We start from the raw sequence: 16,841 nt of genomic DNA on the forward strand, positions 1-16,841 counted from the left end.
ACCTTAAGTAGATAATTATAATAACTTAAGAATATTATATATCATAAGAATTACTCCATCATTTAAATTGTATAAAATAAGAATATCTTTAACATACGTGTATTTTACAAATCAATAATCAAATAACAAACTATCACCGGATGTACTTAATCCCACGTATGAGAACATTTTTCCTAATAATCTTCAAGTATATTCAACTAGAGATAATTTAATCATTTTAAAACACAGCTGTATAAACTATTAGTAATAATTTGTAACAAACGCAGATGATATGAAAATGGACTTTGACTTTCAAATAAATAACTTTTCTCAGATATTACATCAGCCGAGGATCAAATCCCTTCTCGCGCTCGACGCATGGGTCTCATGCCCAATCGCCTCGCGCTGATAAGCAATGACGAGTTCAATGACCACTGAGTGTGAACTCTGATCAACAATTCAACCCCACTATTTTTGGTGCTTAGAATACCTAATAAAAACCCTCGCTCTCAGAGCAGGAGGGGCTCACTCTGTTCGATTATTATTCAGATACATTTAGTCTTAGACACATTAGACTTAGACTCTGAACACCAGATCTTTGATATCAGAGCTTATTAAATTATCAAGTCCATAGTTATACCTTCTGTAAGTTTGACTATTGAACATACATCATTTGTATATTAAGTGTATACTTTCAACTTCTAAATTCTATAACTATCAATTGTGAATAAAGTTATTGTTATATCTAAAATACAACCAGTTATTTCGGGTCACCGTGAGGTGATTTGCTGTCGAGAACCCAATACCTAGAAATACTACAGAACTAGCTGAGCTCAACATCAACATCGTGCAGCGAAAACGTAACAAAGTGTTATAATTATTCTGGTTAATCGCCCTGGTTAACAAACTGTAACCAACTATAACGTCAATTAACGCTGACTCTGATACGGTGGCAGAGTAATCACGTACGACAAATAGCTACTATGATTGATACTGCTGGTAGTACAAAAAGCAAAAGCACTGGGTACTGGTTGCACGTGCTTATATAGGCGGCAACGCCATATTGGAGCACGTGACAATCACTACCCGAGTTCAAACGGCGGCGTACGATCCCACATCGTAACACCACCCCCCTTAACTTTAACCCGGGTGAATCAACTACCGAGTTGAGGGTAAGCCCTCTTGATAGAGCGTCGGCGGCTTCATTGTTGATGCCCGGTCGATGGACGATTGTTATTGCCCACAACGAATACTCGGCTACCCATCGGGCTAGTCAACCCTTTCGATTCTTGACGTTTTGTAGCCATTTTAAACTAGCATGATCGGTGACAACTGTAACTGGATATTCGTCGTAATACCCTCTTAGCTTCTGATATGACCAGATGACTGCTAAGCACTCCTTTTCTGTTGTCGTTGTTATGATGTTGGCATCGTACGCCTCCGGTTGTCATCGGGATAGAACTGTCACATGACTAGTGTGGCAGTTCTGTCTATAAAAGAGCGCGTTAAAGCGTTACCGGTGCTTTTTGCTTTTTGCTTTATCGTCGTTAGCTTTGAGTAGACAGTTAGGTTCGTACTCACTGCTAATTACCGCTTAGTAATTGAACTGTTCGCTGATCGTCATTACTAATTATTAATGTATTCTTAACTCATATTTGTTGGTAACTTGTCTAGTGTCAGTGATAGTTAGTTAAGTAAATTATCCAGTATTTGTTACATCATATCTGTTTGTAACAAATAATAACTCATATCTGTTGTTATACCCCACGTTGGGCGCCATTGTAACGCTGGGGTACGTTATCCTGCACTTGGTGATGAAAGTGTGCAGTTTCGTGGGTCAAAGTTTGCCCCGCTAGCTCTTATGAAACTCTGACTTATTGAATTTACTTTAATAATGCCTTCGCAATAAATTAATTTACCCGAACTGGCCTTACAATTCTAAATTAATACTAGTACTTAGCCTAAAATTCAGTTCGGCGATGGATATTGTCCTCGATGTCCTTGGACTGGCAACTGGTTGATCCTTGGAAATCGCCTCCTTGGATCGTGATACTGGTACCCAATGTAGTAGCTAAGAAGATCCTTAATTGTCTAATGTGGACTTGGGAAAGCACAGGTGAATTCACTCAAACACTAGTTTCAGTTAATAGAATAATTATTTATTTAACTAATAATTAACTATTATGCCACGTCGCACACACACACTGGTCTATCAGTATCGTTACTGTACTTAACGGTACAGGGCTTCCTATCAATTTATTCAAATAACTGTCTTCGGTATAACAACAGATATGAGTTATTATTTGTTACAAACAGATATGATGTAACAAATACTGGATAATTTACTTAACTAACTATCACTGACACTAGACAAGTTACCAACAAATATGAGTTAAGAATAAATTAATAATTAGTAATGATGATTAGCGAACAGGTCAATTACTAAGCGGTAATTAGCAGTGAGTACGAACTTAACTGTCTACTCAAAGCTAACGACGATAAAGCAAAAAGCACCGGTAACGCGTTAACGCACTCTTTTATAGACAGAACTGCCGCACTAGTCATGTGACAGTTCTATCCCGATGACAACCGGAGGCAAACGATGCCAACATCGTAACACCACCCCCCTTAACTTTAACCAGGGTAGTGTCAATAATAAAGCGACAATTACTGGTTAAAGTTAATAGCAATATTTTTACGCCGACAGTAACGTTCCATTCAATCAATACAATATTATTCACTCACACTGTATCAAGAGATACTGGCTTCACAATAACTCTAGCGAGTATCTCTTTACTTTATCAAAATAGAATTATAGTTGAGTAATAAATAGTTATAAATTTTTAAGCAAAAATATAATAACTGTTATAAATTCTATAATTATTACAAGTATTATCACGTTGAATCAGTTCTGGACTCATCATTGTCCTTTCTTTATTCACTACCTTTCAGGTACATAAAAATCAAAAATGAAACAAAAAATAAAAATAAAAATACAAACAAAAAAATACTGAATACAACATTGTTGTGGTAATACTGGTGTTCTCTTTGGAACAAAAAATAAATAATTAATATTTTAACTGGCATGTTTACATGCGCTGGTAAGTCTGAGCAATGTTGCTTTGAGTGATTACTCTAGTCATAAATAAATAATTTGGATGTACCATGCGTTTGACAAAAAGTAATTAGAAAATAAAAAAACTAAAAACCCGTTTATAATATTGAACACTATTGTCTTTATGAAATACTGGTTTCTTGAGCAAGTCTTGATCACGCTGTCAGTAACTATCACATGTACATCTTGTCACGTCCGGGAATTTTTGTTTATTTATGGCGGCAAAATCTGGTACGCCCCTCGTGCCGCTTGTGTCATCTCGACTCGGGTTCTGCATGTCTGACATGAGTCATTTACGAATGGATATTGAGTAGAACAGTGACGACAATATCCTGTCATTTCCCTGTAGCCGTCGGTGTTCCAGTGCTGGTATGGACACGTGTTATTAGTGTGCCCAAGTCTTCGACAGTTGGTACAGTAACAGTCACCCCTGAGTTCATTTTGGCACTTGTCATGACTGTGCCCCTTTTCTTTACATTTCAGGCACCCTGGTTCTGGGACAGGAGCCAATCTAGTTTCGATGGTTTGAGTTGCAATAGTCCTTGTGGACTTAGGTGCCATCGATTCGGCAATTTTCTCAACTGTCTCTCGCCATTCAGCTTGCGAGAGCATGTTGCACAAGTTGGAATCAACGAATTTGGGGTCTCTCCCAATCATCATTTGGCACTTAACCTTTATTGATGGGATTGGGATGTCTGGTGTCTGTACTGATGTTATTACTGGTTCCTCAGGCATGGTTAGCACTGAGTTCTTCTCATGGTACACTAGTACATTAGATAAACGTCGATGAAAGCCCGCCGCTAATGTAATTTCAGTTGTTACTGGGATGTCGAAATTTAGATATGACGCTGGTGTGGCAAATACTGGGTTAGCCCAGTAGGAATTCCGGTCACCAATTTTCCCATGGAATCTACAAGTCCTCAGTAGTTGTTGCTCTGCTTTCTTTTCCTTTGACATTTCTTTTCTGCTGTATAGAAATTGTCCAAGTTCTGCCATCCTGTGAAAGAACTGTTATTAGACTGTGAAATGTACTAGTATTAGCTTATTTATAAATTACAATTTTCATTTCATAAAAACCTAACCGACTCATTGTTCGACTTTGGTTAACTTTCGGTTTGATCTGCGTGGTATTTTCAGATCATTAATATTAAATCTACCAATAATATTATTATCTTTGTCACAGACATTTACTAAACTATTTGCATAAAAACTGTGTACATATAATGGCCCTTTTCGAGGAGGCGCAAGCTTACCTGCGAATCCATCAACCTTTTTACTCAATTGTTTATTTTTAATAAATACCTCAGCACCGATAACGATATTAATGTTAGGGTCTGGTGCTTGTTTATCTTGTCTGTTTTGAGCCTTGATTATAAACGACTCGATGTAGTGTCTCAGCTCATCAATCAAAGATAATACAGTGGTTCTATGGTCTGGTTTATTTAATTCAGTTAGAACTTTTCCCCCACGGTGAAGGTCTAAGTACCGAGGATCACGGCCGAAATTCAGGTAAGCTGGGCTTACTGTCAGCGAGCTGTGAACAGAAGTATTATAAGCGTAAACAAGTTCTGGGAGATTCTGGTCCCATCTGGAATGTTTATCTGCAAGAAAAGTTCGAATTAAAGATTTTAAATTTCTGTTTATTCTTTCCACGGGGTTAGACTGTGGATGATATGTAGGTGTCAGCTCGTGCACTATATTATTTGTCTGTAAATATTCAGAAACAACTTTGTTGACTAACTCAGTTCCGTTGTCAGTTACAACAACTCGCGGGTAGCCTCAACGATTAAATACTGAGCGTAAGAAGAATATTATTTTATTACCAGTTCGTTCTGATATTGGCTGGACTTCCAAATACCTTGAATACATGTCACATAAGACAATCAGATGTGTTTTCTGGTGCTGTGACTTGGGCAGTGGTCCAACTGTATCGACTGATACACTTTCCCAAAGTTCTGTAATCGGTCTGTGCCCTGGTATTACTTGTGGTGGATTGGTATCTGGTTTTTGTAATTTACAAACAATACACTGGCTCACATATTTAGTTACGTCGAAGTACATATTAGGCCAATAATAATGGCTGGCCACGTGGTGATAGGTTTTGGTTATTCCACCATGTCCGGATACTGTCTCGTCATGCGCCTTGCTGATGACTGACTTGCGCTGTTCTGGTTTGACAACCAGTTTCCAATGCTCCGGCGCATTGTCGAATAACTGGGTTGGATGCCGTGGTCGATAATAATATAGGTCATCATCGAGGAATTTCCATTGAGGAAAGCGTGTAGGAGTAGCCTTGACCTCGTTAACTTTTCTATCGTACCACTGTTCTACTATGTCTTGTACTCGATTGACCCTCTCAGCCTTAGGTTCGATACCCTCGTAAGCTCGGGAGAGAGCGTCAGCCGCTTCGTTGCATATGCCTGGTCTATGAACTATTGTTATTGCCCATAGAGAATATTCTGCTACCCATCTTGCTAATCTTCCTCTCGGATTCTTAACGGTCTGGAGCCATTTTAGACTTGCATGGTCGGTGAAAACTGTCACTGGATACTCTTCGTAGAAGCCCCTCAGTTTCTGCCAAGACCAAATGACTGCAAGGCACTCCTTCTCCGTGGTGGTGTAATTTCTTTCATGCTTGTTCAAAGATCGACTGATAGCAGTGATGTGATATTCCCGGTCTTGGCCCTTCTGGGTCAATACAGCACCAATACCAGTGTCACAGGCATTTGTGTAGAGTATAAAAGGTAAGTTATAATCAGGTACCGTTAATGCTGGTGCGTCCAAGAGTAACTTTTTCATGTTCATGAAGGCCTGCTGTTGTAAGTAAACATGTGAAATGTTTACTTACACTTAGTTGTACTCATTGGTTCACATTGGCTCCCTCAGATACGGTGATCAGTTGTTGGATCATTGGTTCGGGTACTGCAGGTGATTTTTCCCTTATAGGAGTCGGCACGTAGTAGTCTGCGCCGCAGCACTTAGCTATGCAATTACCCATCACGACACTACTTTGGACTCGGTTATTAATTTTATAATTATAATTTATATCAGACCCGGTTTTATTTAATTCACCGTCGTCGATTTGTTCTGACGCGGCCGTTGACTGGTGGTCGTCTGATATTCCGTCACTTTCTGTTTCAATGTGTTGGCGGGATGGGTGGCCTCCCCTCTCCTGCTCCGAAGCGCAGTCTGCTAACGTTATCGCGAGTACGGGAAACTGCGTATATCGCACTCGCTAAGTCAGTTTTTTCTACAGCTACAATGTTTTGCTGTTGCTCCCACGGTGAAGCATCGCACACAAACGTCAACTCTGTCTTCCTCGCAATCCCTGGTTTTATGTCCACCTTTCAGTCCACAATTCAAGCACGTGTAGGTGCCTCCTACAGATTTGCTTGTGCCTCTGGAAGTATCGGACCCAGTTCTATTGTTGCGATCACCTGATCTTGATCTTTCCCTGTAGCTGTGCTGGTTTTTTCTATCGAAGACGACGTTAATTTTTTTATCATCGTCTTTCTTGTAATTTATTGATTTGATTTTATTAGTGGCAGTTCTTCTGCTTTTTCTTTGAACTCTGCATATTGCCATATTTTCGTCCTCTGAATTGGAATCTGTCGATTCATTCATTGAATCTTTCGCTGTTTGTAGCCTACGTGCTGGTGTTTTCCTGGCTTCGTTTACTCTTCTGATATCCGCTACCCTGCTTTCTGCGATCGATATTGATTCAGCGAATTGTTTATATGTCGTTGCTTTCTGCTTCGAGTTCAATTCTCTCTGAATCTCTATGTTCAGCTTCGGTTTTATCACTTCCAGTTGTTTTGCCGTTGACATTGGATCTTCCAATTCAGCGAATTTGCTTTTCATTTGTCTTACAAATTATTGTGTGTTTTCATTTTTTTTCTGGTATATGCTGAATATCTCCTGGAGTATTTCCGTGTCTAATGTTGTTTTGCAGAATGCCACGTTGAAAGATTTCTTGACGTCTTCCCAGTTTGTCCATGTGTTTACATTTTGTTTGAACCATTCTTTTTGACTAGCTATCGCTATCTTTAACAGATCAATCCTCTCTTTAAATTCCATCTCTTGTTCGATGCAGGTCTCAGTGAACATTGTAGCCATTGTTTAGGTTATGAATCTGCCGTATATTTGAGGTTATTACTTCTGATCAATGTTTCCATTGATTTTATTTTATCAGCTCGTCTTTTCATATTATCTTCTCGCCTATTTTACGTAGTATTTACTGTTTGGAATCCCTGGTGACCTTGATATTGGGTTCTCTGTTCTGGTCTGTACGTGTTTTATATATCTGGTCTGTTGTGCGCATTTATTTGAGGTTGCGTGTACTGCAGCGAATATTTGTTGTAATTATTCCTGGGCACGTTTTCGTTTTCACGTGATCCCATCTCGTGTTGCGTTTTCTGATATATGTTGGTCGAGTTCTGGATTCCCTCCAGATCTTCTGTATTATCCCAGAGTTGTACATCCTTCACTATATAGTTTATTATGGAGTTGTCCCAATATCCCACATCTCCTTTTCTTAATCCCAGTTCTTTTTCCAGTTGTTCTACGTGTTTTCGACTGGTAATTTTTGGCATCGACTCAATTATTTCGATGCGAGCCGTCAGGTTTTTTTCTGCCTTTACCCTGTTTTTCGTCCAGTTGACGATATCAGCCATCATTTTACACCTTATTGCGTTGTCGACTTGTAATTCTTCTGTTTGTTTTATATATGACATGAATACATCCCTTTTAAATTTGTCTAGCCCCCATACCTTTTCTTCCTTTGTTAGTGTTGTCACGTTCAAGGGTTGTTGTGCAGTTTTTGGGATCGCATGAATTACTATTTCTTCGCTGTCGATTTCTTCCTCATCTTCAGGAGATTTTGAGAAGTTATACTGGTTCGCTGACGCCCACTCACCATGTCTTATAAGTGTCAGTGGTTTCAGTAATGTTCTGTTTTCAGTAATTACTGGAATTTGTTTAGGTCGATTTTTTTCCTGTGGCTCTGACGTCTGTTGTTCTATCTGGTCGAATTTATTCGTCTGGTTGTTGATTCTGGTTTCCATGATTTATTGTTGTGTTTAAATGCTGGCACATTGTTTCCTTCACTTCTTTCTGTATTTTCGCCATCGATTGGTTCACCATCGATCTCATTTCTGCTTGAAGTTCCTTTGTGTATTTTCTTGTCTTAACCATTTTGAATAAACAGAAATTTAAGTTCAACGCGAAATAAAAAATGAAAAAAATAAAAATGAAAGAAAAAATAAACACAAAAATCAAATAATTGAGAAATAAAATTTTAGCAGCATTTCCTTGCTACAAGCTGACCAGAATCTCCGTCGTAATAAACCTGTTGACTTATAATAATTCTGTATTATTATTCGCGGTCACGTATGTGGATTAAAAATTATTTTATTTGCAAAAAAAATGAAAATAGTAATTACTGGTACAATATAAATTTTATTTTATATTTTCCTATTTATTTTACTGTTAACTTTTAAATAAAAATAATTAAAATCAATACCTTTTAATATGCAAACACGTGGATAACCTGTTTCTGAATTTTAATTCCGTACTATATTTTATTTTACGTCTCTTTATACGTTTATTACTCGTATTTAATGTATTTTATTACTTCGTAATATTAAACTTTTATTGATAACTTTTTTTAATAAATTACTTCTATTTTATTTATTTACTGAAGGACAAAAAAAGATTTTACTTTGATATACTTGTGACTCGTGATGCGTAATAAAATACCTGTCAACAACTTTTTATCTGTTTCTCTGTCTAATAAATACGGTTATTTATTACCCTGGTTGGTGGCGGTAAATCAGTGATTTGATTGTTGGGTTTCTACAATACCGGCAGTAAGGTTGATGAATTCCTAGGCGATCTTCTGAAATATATAATTTGAATTTAAAAATTTTCCCGCGTTTGCGGATTATCGCCTAATTTGTTTTGGGTCGATATTCTGGTTGCGTAACAGTTCAACCAAAGACAAAATAACCGCGACAAAATAACCGCGACAAAATAACCGCGACAAAATAACCGCGACAAAATAACCGCCCTTTTATCACGGTTTTTGTGTGTTATGTCGCCGGTTATTTTGTCATTTGGTTATTTTGTCTGCGATTATTTAAGCGTGACACCGATATTCTTATGTTACAATAATAAATTAATCATAACAATGAGTCAACCTGGCTGGTCGAGTATTTGTCTCGTATTTGCTTTCTTGTTGCTAAGTCGAGTTTTATTTTTATTTTATTTAGTAAAATTTTAAGTCTTTATTTTATTTTATTTCTGTTACTAAGAGAATTTTTGTTTAAACAGCTGCTATTATTCTGTGTTTTTGTATTTAGCGTTTAATCTTTATTCAAATTCTTTTGTAACTTATTTTACTTTAGAATATACTGCTTATTTTCATTTCATTTGTATAAAGACTTAATTTTTTTCTCATCCGGTATATTATTTGTTTAACTTTAACAAATAATTTTTCTGTTTTATGCTTAAATGTAATCTTATTATTAAGTAGGTTACAAAATTTCTTATAATTAGTTTACAATGTTAAACACTGCACTTTTCACGTCACTTAACAATTTTATACTTGAATCTATTTCCGGTTTATATTAATTCTTAATTCCAACGGAATTTATTTTTTTCCTCTATTAGAAAAATTAAACTTGAATTATTTCACAATGATAATACCGTAAGTGTGTTTATATCACTTTTTTTTTTTTGTTGTTCCCGGGCGAAAAAAAATTTCTAGAAAAATTTAATCCCGGGTAATTTTTGTTTTGATTCTCTAATTTTTAGAGATAATTTCAAATAAAAATGTAATTTTTTCTGAAAAATTAACTGAAAAATCTGGGTTTTTTTTTTTAACAAAAAAATGAACTAAAAAATAAACTAAAAATGAAAAAAGGATTATATTTTTAGAGCGAAAAATATATGAAAACTGGTTGTGTGCGTTTTCTTCCTGATAAAACGCCAAAATAGTCAGGGCCTTAGGAATTTTCGGGAACAATTTCTTTAATTGAACCTGCTTGATACTCGACAATTCTTTGTCCGGTGTTCTTATTGTTATTTCGTGGACTCTACTCGAAAATTATTGATTTTACGTCCAAAAATTTTTATTACAAAGGGACTAATATAAGCTTATCTAATTAAAATGATGTGAGTTACAGACTTGATTAATTAACTTGATTTAAAAAAATCTATCAAACCTGCTGCGCTTTATTGCGGTAGGCAATAAAATATAGGCTTAATGAACTATTACATTCACTAAAACCCGTTGGGCGCCATTGTAACGCTAGGGTACGTTATCCTACACTTAGTGATGGAAGGGTGCAGTTCGTGGGTCAAAGTTTGCCCCGCTAGCTCTTATAAAACTCTGACTTATTGAATTTACTTTAATAATGCCTTCGCAATAAATTAATTTACCCGAACTGGCCTTACAATTCTAAATTAATACTAGTACTTAGCCTAAAATTCAGTTCGGCGATGGATATTGTCCTCGATGTCCTTGGACTGGCAACTGGTTGATCCTTGGAAATCGCCTCCTTGGATCGCGATACTGGTACCCAATGTAGTAGCTAAGAAAACTCTTAATTGTCTAATGTGGTCTTGGGAAAGCACAGGTGAATTCACTCAAACACTGGTTTCAGTTAATAGAATAATTATTTATTTAACTAATAATTAACTATTATGCCACGTCGCACACACACACTGGTCTATCAGTATAGTTACTGTACTTAACGGTACAGGGCTTCCTATCAATTAATTCAAATAACTGTCTTCGGTATAACAACAGATATGAGTTATTATTTGTTACAAATAGATATGATGTAACAAATACTGGATAATTTACTTAATTAACTATCACTGACACTAGACAAGTTACTAACAAATATGAGTTAAGAATAAATTAATAATCAGTAATGACGATCAGCGAACAGGTCAATTACTGAGTGGTAATTAGCAGTGAGTACGAACTCAACTGTCTACTCAAAGCTAACGACGATAAAGCAAAAAGCACCGGTAACGCGTTAACGCGCTCTTATATAGACAGAACTGCCGCACTAGTCATGTGACAGTTCTATCCCGATGACGACCGGAGGCGTACGATGCCAACATCGTAACTACAAAGATACACGGCAGATTCACAACCTAAACAGTGGCTACAAGCGTTCACTGAGACCTGCATTGAACAAGAGATGGATTTGAAGAGAGAATTGATCTGTTGAAGATAGCGATAGCTAATCAAAAAGAATGGTTCAAACAAAATGTAAACACATGGACGAACTGGGAAATGTCAAAAAATCATTCAACGTGGCATTCTGTAAAACAACATTAGACACGGAAATACTCCAGGAGATATTCAGCATATACCAGAAAAAAAATGAAAACACACAGGAATTTGTAAGACAAATGAGAAGCAAATTCGCTGAATTGGAAGATCCAATGTCAACGGCAAAACAACTGGAAGTAATAAAACCGAAGCTGAACATAGAGATTCCGAGAGAATTGAACTCGATGCAGAAAGCAACGACATATAAACAATTAGCTGAATCAATATCGATCGCGGAAAGCAGGGTAGCGGATATCAGAAGAGTAAAAGAAGCTAGAAAAATACGGTGTGCAGTCACCTGATCCCAGTAATTTGATACAACGACAAGTGATCCCTAAAAATTGATCCCACCGACATCTGATCCCACCGACAACTGATCCCAATGGCAACCGATCCCACTGACACCTGGTCCAATTGACAATAGATCCCACTGATCGCATGTAATACGTATTCACAAGATGCAGCGATATTCGAAAATAAAATATATTATGCCTTTTTAATTATAAAATATTGAATATATACTATTAACTATAGATTTTAAAATAAATCAATATTTATTATTATTGTGTAAATATTTATTGATTTTAAAATGAATTAATATTTAATATTATTGAGAAACTACTGTCTAAATATGAATTAGTGATTTTTCACTAATTTCAAGTGAATATTCACTAATTGTCAATGCTACAAACGTACCACGCAGGATTGATAAATATTCACTAAATGAATATGTGAATATAAGAATTCACTGATTTGATAAGTGAATATGAGAATCCACTAAATTAAAAAGTGTAACGCTGGGGTACGTTATCCTGCACTTACTGGTGGAAGGGTGCAGTTCGTGGGTCAAAGTTTGCCCCGCTAGCTCTGAATGAAACTCTGACTTCTTGAATTTAATTTAATGATGCCTTAGCAATAAATTAATTAACCCGAACTGGCTTTACAATTCTAAACTAATACTAGTACTTAGCCTAAGATTGAGTTCGGAGATGGAAGTAGTCCTGGATGTCCTTGGACTGGCGTTGGTTGATCCTTGGAAATCGTCTCCTTGGACCGTGATACTAATACCCAATGTATTGGCTGAGGAGACCCTTAATTGTCTAATGTGGACTTGGGGAAAGCACAGGTGAATTCACTCAACACTGGTTTCAGTTATTAGTTTAATTATTTATTGAACTAATAATAAACTAAAATGCCACGTCGCACACACACACTGGTTACCAATATCGTTACTGTACTTAACAGTACAGGGCTTTCTACTAATCTATTCAAATAACCGTCTTCGGTATAGCAACAGATATGAGCTATTATTTATTCCAAACAAATATGATGTAATAAATACTCGATAATTTATTGAACTAATTACCGCGGACACTAGACGAGTTACCAACAAATATGAGTTAAGAACAAATTAATAAGCAGTAATGACGATCAGCGAACAGGTCATTTACTACACGACAATTAGCAGTGAATATGAACTACTTGCCTACTCAAAGCTAATTACGAAAAAGCACCGGTCGCACGTTAACGCGCTCTTTTATAGACAGAACTGTCGCACTAGTCATGTGACAGTTCTGTCCCGATGACAAACGGAGGCGTACGATGCCAACATCGTAACAAAAGTGAATGTGGGAACTTCTATTTTTGTTTATTTTGAAAGTTTTTATAAAAATTTTAAAAAATAGTAACATAATTATTAATTATATTTATATCTAGTAAGAAATTTAATTATTTGCTAGTTAAAGTTACTAGTGAAATTGTGAAATTCATGAATTAAGAAGTGAATAACAGTTCCAATTGTAAAAATTATGAAAATATCGCTAGTTCAGTAGTGAAAATCACTCATTTGCTAGTAAAAATTATAGTACTAAATTTATTAGTGAGAAATCACTGATTTGTTATTTAAATACACTGATTATGAAGTGAATACTGCTTCACTAACGTAATTAATGCAATTTACACTAATTCATGTTTAGAGAGTAATTATTAATTTTCAAATAAAATTATATTCATTATAATTGTGAATATAATTAAGTATTATTATTAATGTAAGACATAAAAATATGTGTAACATCATATTATATGAGATTGGTGGGATCAGTTGTGTGTTGTACCAGTTGTTTGTGGGATCAGTTGCCCGTGAGATCAGTTGTCTTTGGGATCAATTGTCGTGTGATCACTTGTCGGGGATCAGTTGTCTGGGATCAGTTTTCATGGAACCGAAAAACACCAGCACGTAGGCTACAAACAGCGAAAGATTTAATGAATGAATCGACAGATTCCAATTCAGAGGACGAAAATATGGCAATATGCAGAGTTCAAAGAAAAAGCAGAAGAACTGCCACTAATAAAATCAAATCAATAAATTACAAGAAAGACGATGATAAAAAAATTAACGTCGTCTTCGATAGAAAAAACCAGCACAGCTACAGGGAAAGATCAAGATCAGGTGATCGCAACAATAGAACTGGGTCCGATACTTCCAGAGGCACAAGCAAATCTGTAGGAGGCACCTACACGTGCTTGAATTGTGGACTGAAAGGTGGACATAAAACCAGGGATTGCGAGGAAGACAGAGTTGACGTTTGTGTGCGATGCTTCACCGTGGGAGCAACAGCAAAACATTGTAGCTGTAGAAAAAACTGACTTAGCGAGTGCGATATACGCAGTTTCCCGTACTCGCGATAACGTTAGCAGACTGCGCTTCGGAGCAGGAGAGGGGAGGCCACCCATCCCGCCAACACATTGAAACAGAAAGTGACGGAATATCAGACGACCACCAGTCAACGGCCGCGTCAGAACAAATCGACGACGGTGAATTAAATAAAACCGGGTCTGATATAAATTATAATTATAAAATTAATAACCGAGTCCAAAGTAGTGTCGTGATGGGTAATTGCATAGCTAAGTGCTGCGGCGCAGACTACTACGTGCCGACTCCTATAAGGGAAAAATCACCTGCAGTACCCGAACCAATGATCCAACAACTGATCACCGTATCTGAGGGAGCCAATGTGAACCAATGAGTACAACTAAGTGTAAGTAAACATTTCACATGTTTACTTACAACAGCAGGCCTTCATGAACATGAAAAAGTTACTCTTGGACGCACCAGCATTAACGGTACCTGATTATAACTTACCTTTTATACTCTACACAAATGCCTGTGACACTGGTATTGGTGCTGTATTGACCCAGAAGGGCCAAGACCGGGAATATCACATCACTGCTATCAGTCGATCTTTGAACAAGCATGAAAGAAATTACACCACCACGGAGAAGGAGTGCCTTGCAGTCATTTGGTCTTGGCAGAAACTGAGGGGCTTCTACGAAGAGTATCCAGTGACAGTTTTCACCGACCATGCAAGTCTAAAATGGCTCCAGACCGTTAAGAATCCGAGAGGAAGATTAGCAAGATGGGTAGCAGAATATTCTCTATGGGCAATAACAATAGTTCATAGACCAGGCATATGCAACGAAGCGGCTGACGCTCTCTCCCGAGCTTACGAGGGTATCGAACCTAAGGCTGAGAGGGTCAATCGAGTACAAGACATAGTAGAACAGTGGTACGATAGAAAAGTTAACGAGGTCAAGGCTACTCCTACACGCTTTCCTCAATGGAAATTCCTCGATGATGACCTATATTATTATCGACCACGGCATCCAACCCAGTTATTCGACAATGCGCCGGAGCATTGGAAACTGGTTGTCAAACCAGAACAGCGCAAGTCAGTCATCAGCAAGGCGCATGACGAGACAGTATCCGGACATGGTGGAATAACCAAAACCTATCACCACGTGGCCAGCCATTATTATTGGCCTAATATGTACTTCGACGTAACTAAATATGTGAGCCAGTGTATTGTTTGTAAATTACAAAAACCAGATACCAATCCACCACAAGTAATACCAGGGCACAGACCGATTACAGAACTTTGGGAAAGTGTATCAGTCGATACAGTTGGACCACTGCCCAAGTCACAGCACCAGAAAACACATCTGATTGTCTTATGTGACATGTATTCAAGGTATTTGGAAGTCCAGCCAATATCAGAACGAACTGGTAATAAAATAATATTCTTCTTACGCTCAGTATTTAATCGTTGAGGCTACCCGCGAGTTGTTGTAACTGACAACGGAACTGAGTTAGTCAACAAAGTTGTTTCTGAATATTTACAGACAAATAATATAGTGCACGAGCTGACACCTACATATCATCCACAGTCTAACCCCGTGGAAAGAATAAACAGAAATTTAAAATCTTTAATTCGAACTTTTCTTGCAGATAAACATTCCAGATGGGACCAGAATCTCCCAGAACTTGTTTACGCTTATAATACTTCTGTTCACAGCTCGCTGACAGTAAGCCCAGCTTACCTGAATTTCGGCCGTGATCCTCGGTACTTAGACCTTCACCGTGGGGGAAAAGTTCTAACTGAATTAAATAAACCAGACCATAGAACCACTGTATTATCTTTGATTGATGAGCTGAGACACTACATCGAGTCGTTTATAATCAAGGCTCAAAACAGACAAGATAAACAAGCACCAGACCCTAACATTAATATCGTTATCGGTGCTGAGGTATTTATTAAAAATAAACAATTGAGTAAAAAGGTTGATGGATTCGCAGGTAAGCTTGCGCCTCCTCGAAAAGGGCCATTATATGTACACAGTTTTTATGCAAATAGTTTAGTAAATGTCTGTGACAAAGATAATAATATTATTGGTAGATTTAATATTAATGATCTGAAAATACCACGCAGATCAAACCGAAAGTTAACCAAAGTCGAACAATGAGTCGGTTAGGTTTTTATGAAATGAAAATTGTAATTTATAAATAAGCTAATACTAGTACATTTCACAGTCTAATAACAGTTCTTTCACAGGATGGCAGAACTTGGACAATTTCTATACAGCAGAAAAGAAATGTCAAAGGAAAAGAAAGCAGAGCAACAACTACTGAGGACTTGTAGATTCCATGGGAAAATTGGTGACCGGAATTCCTACTGGGCTAACCCAGTATTTGCCACACCAGCGTCATATCTAAATTTCGACATCCCAGTAACAACTGAAATTACATTAGCGGCGGGCTTTCATCGACGTTTATCTAATGTACTAGTGTACCATGAGAAGAACTCAGTGCTAACCATGCCTGAGGAACCAGTAATAACATCAGTACAGACACCAGACATCCCAATCCCATCAATAAAGGTTAAGTGCCAAATGATGATTGGGAGAGACCCCAAATTCGTTGATTCCAACTTGTGCAACATGCTCTCGCAAGCTGAATGGCGAGAGACAGTTGAGAAAATTGCCGAATCGATGGCACCTAAGTCCACAAGGACTATTGCAACTCAAACCATCGAAACTAGATTGGCTCCTGTCCCAGAACCAGGG

At 37.3% G+C, this 16,841-nt stretch overlaps 1 protein-coding gene across 2 annotated transcripts in view; it reads right to left on the reverse strand.

Moving 5' to 3' along the window:
- Positions 1-1,703: 1,703 nt before the first annotated feature.
- The window catches only part of LOC130666603 (uncharacterized), a 53,797-nt gene continuing 38,659 nt past the window's right edge, over positions 1,704-16,841 (reverse strand). Inside the window, exon 2 of one of the 2 annotated variants that reach the window (XM_057467756.1) lies at positions 1,704-4,091. In XM_057467756.1, coding sequence (XP_057323739.1) covers positions 3,308-4,090 — 783 coding nt within the window. In that variant the 5' untranslated portion in view covers position 4,091 and the 3' untranslated portion in view covers positions 1,704-3,307. The remainder of the gene's footprint in view (positions 4,092-16,841) is intronic. The other variant, XM_057467758.1, reaches the window with a different exon arrangement.

This window comes from Microplitis mediator, chromosome 4 (assembly GCF_029852145.1).
Source record: "Microplitis mediator isolate UGA2020A chromosome 4, iyMicMedi2.1, whole genome shotgun sequence".
In the NCBI taxonomy this organism is placed as follows: domain Eukaryota; kingdom Metazoa; phylum Arthropoda; class Insecta; order Hymenoptera; family Braconidae; genus Microplitis; species Microplitis mediator.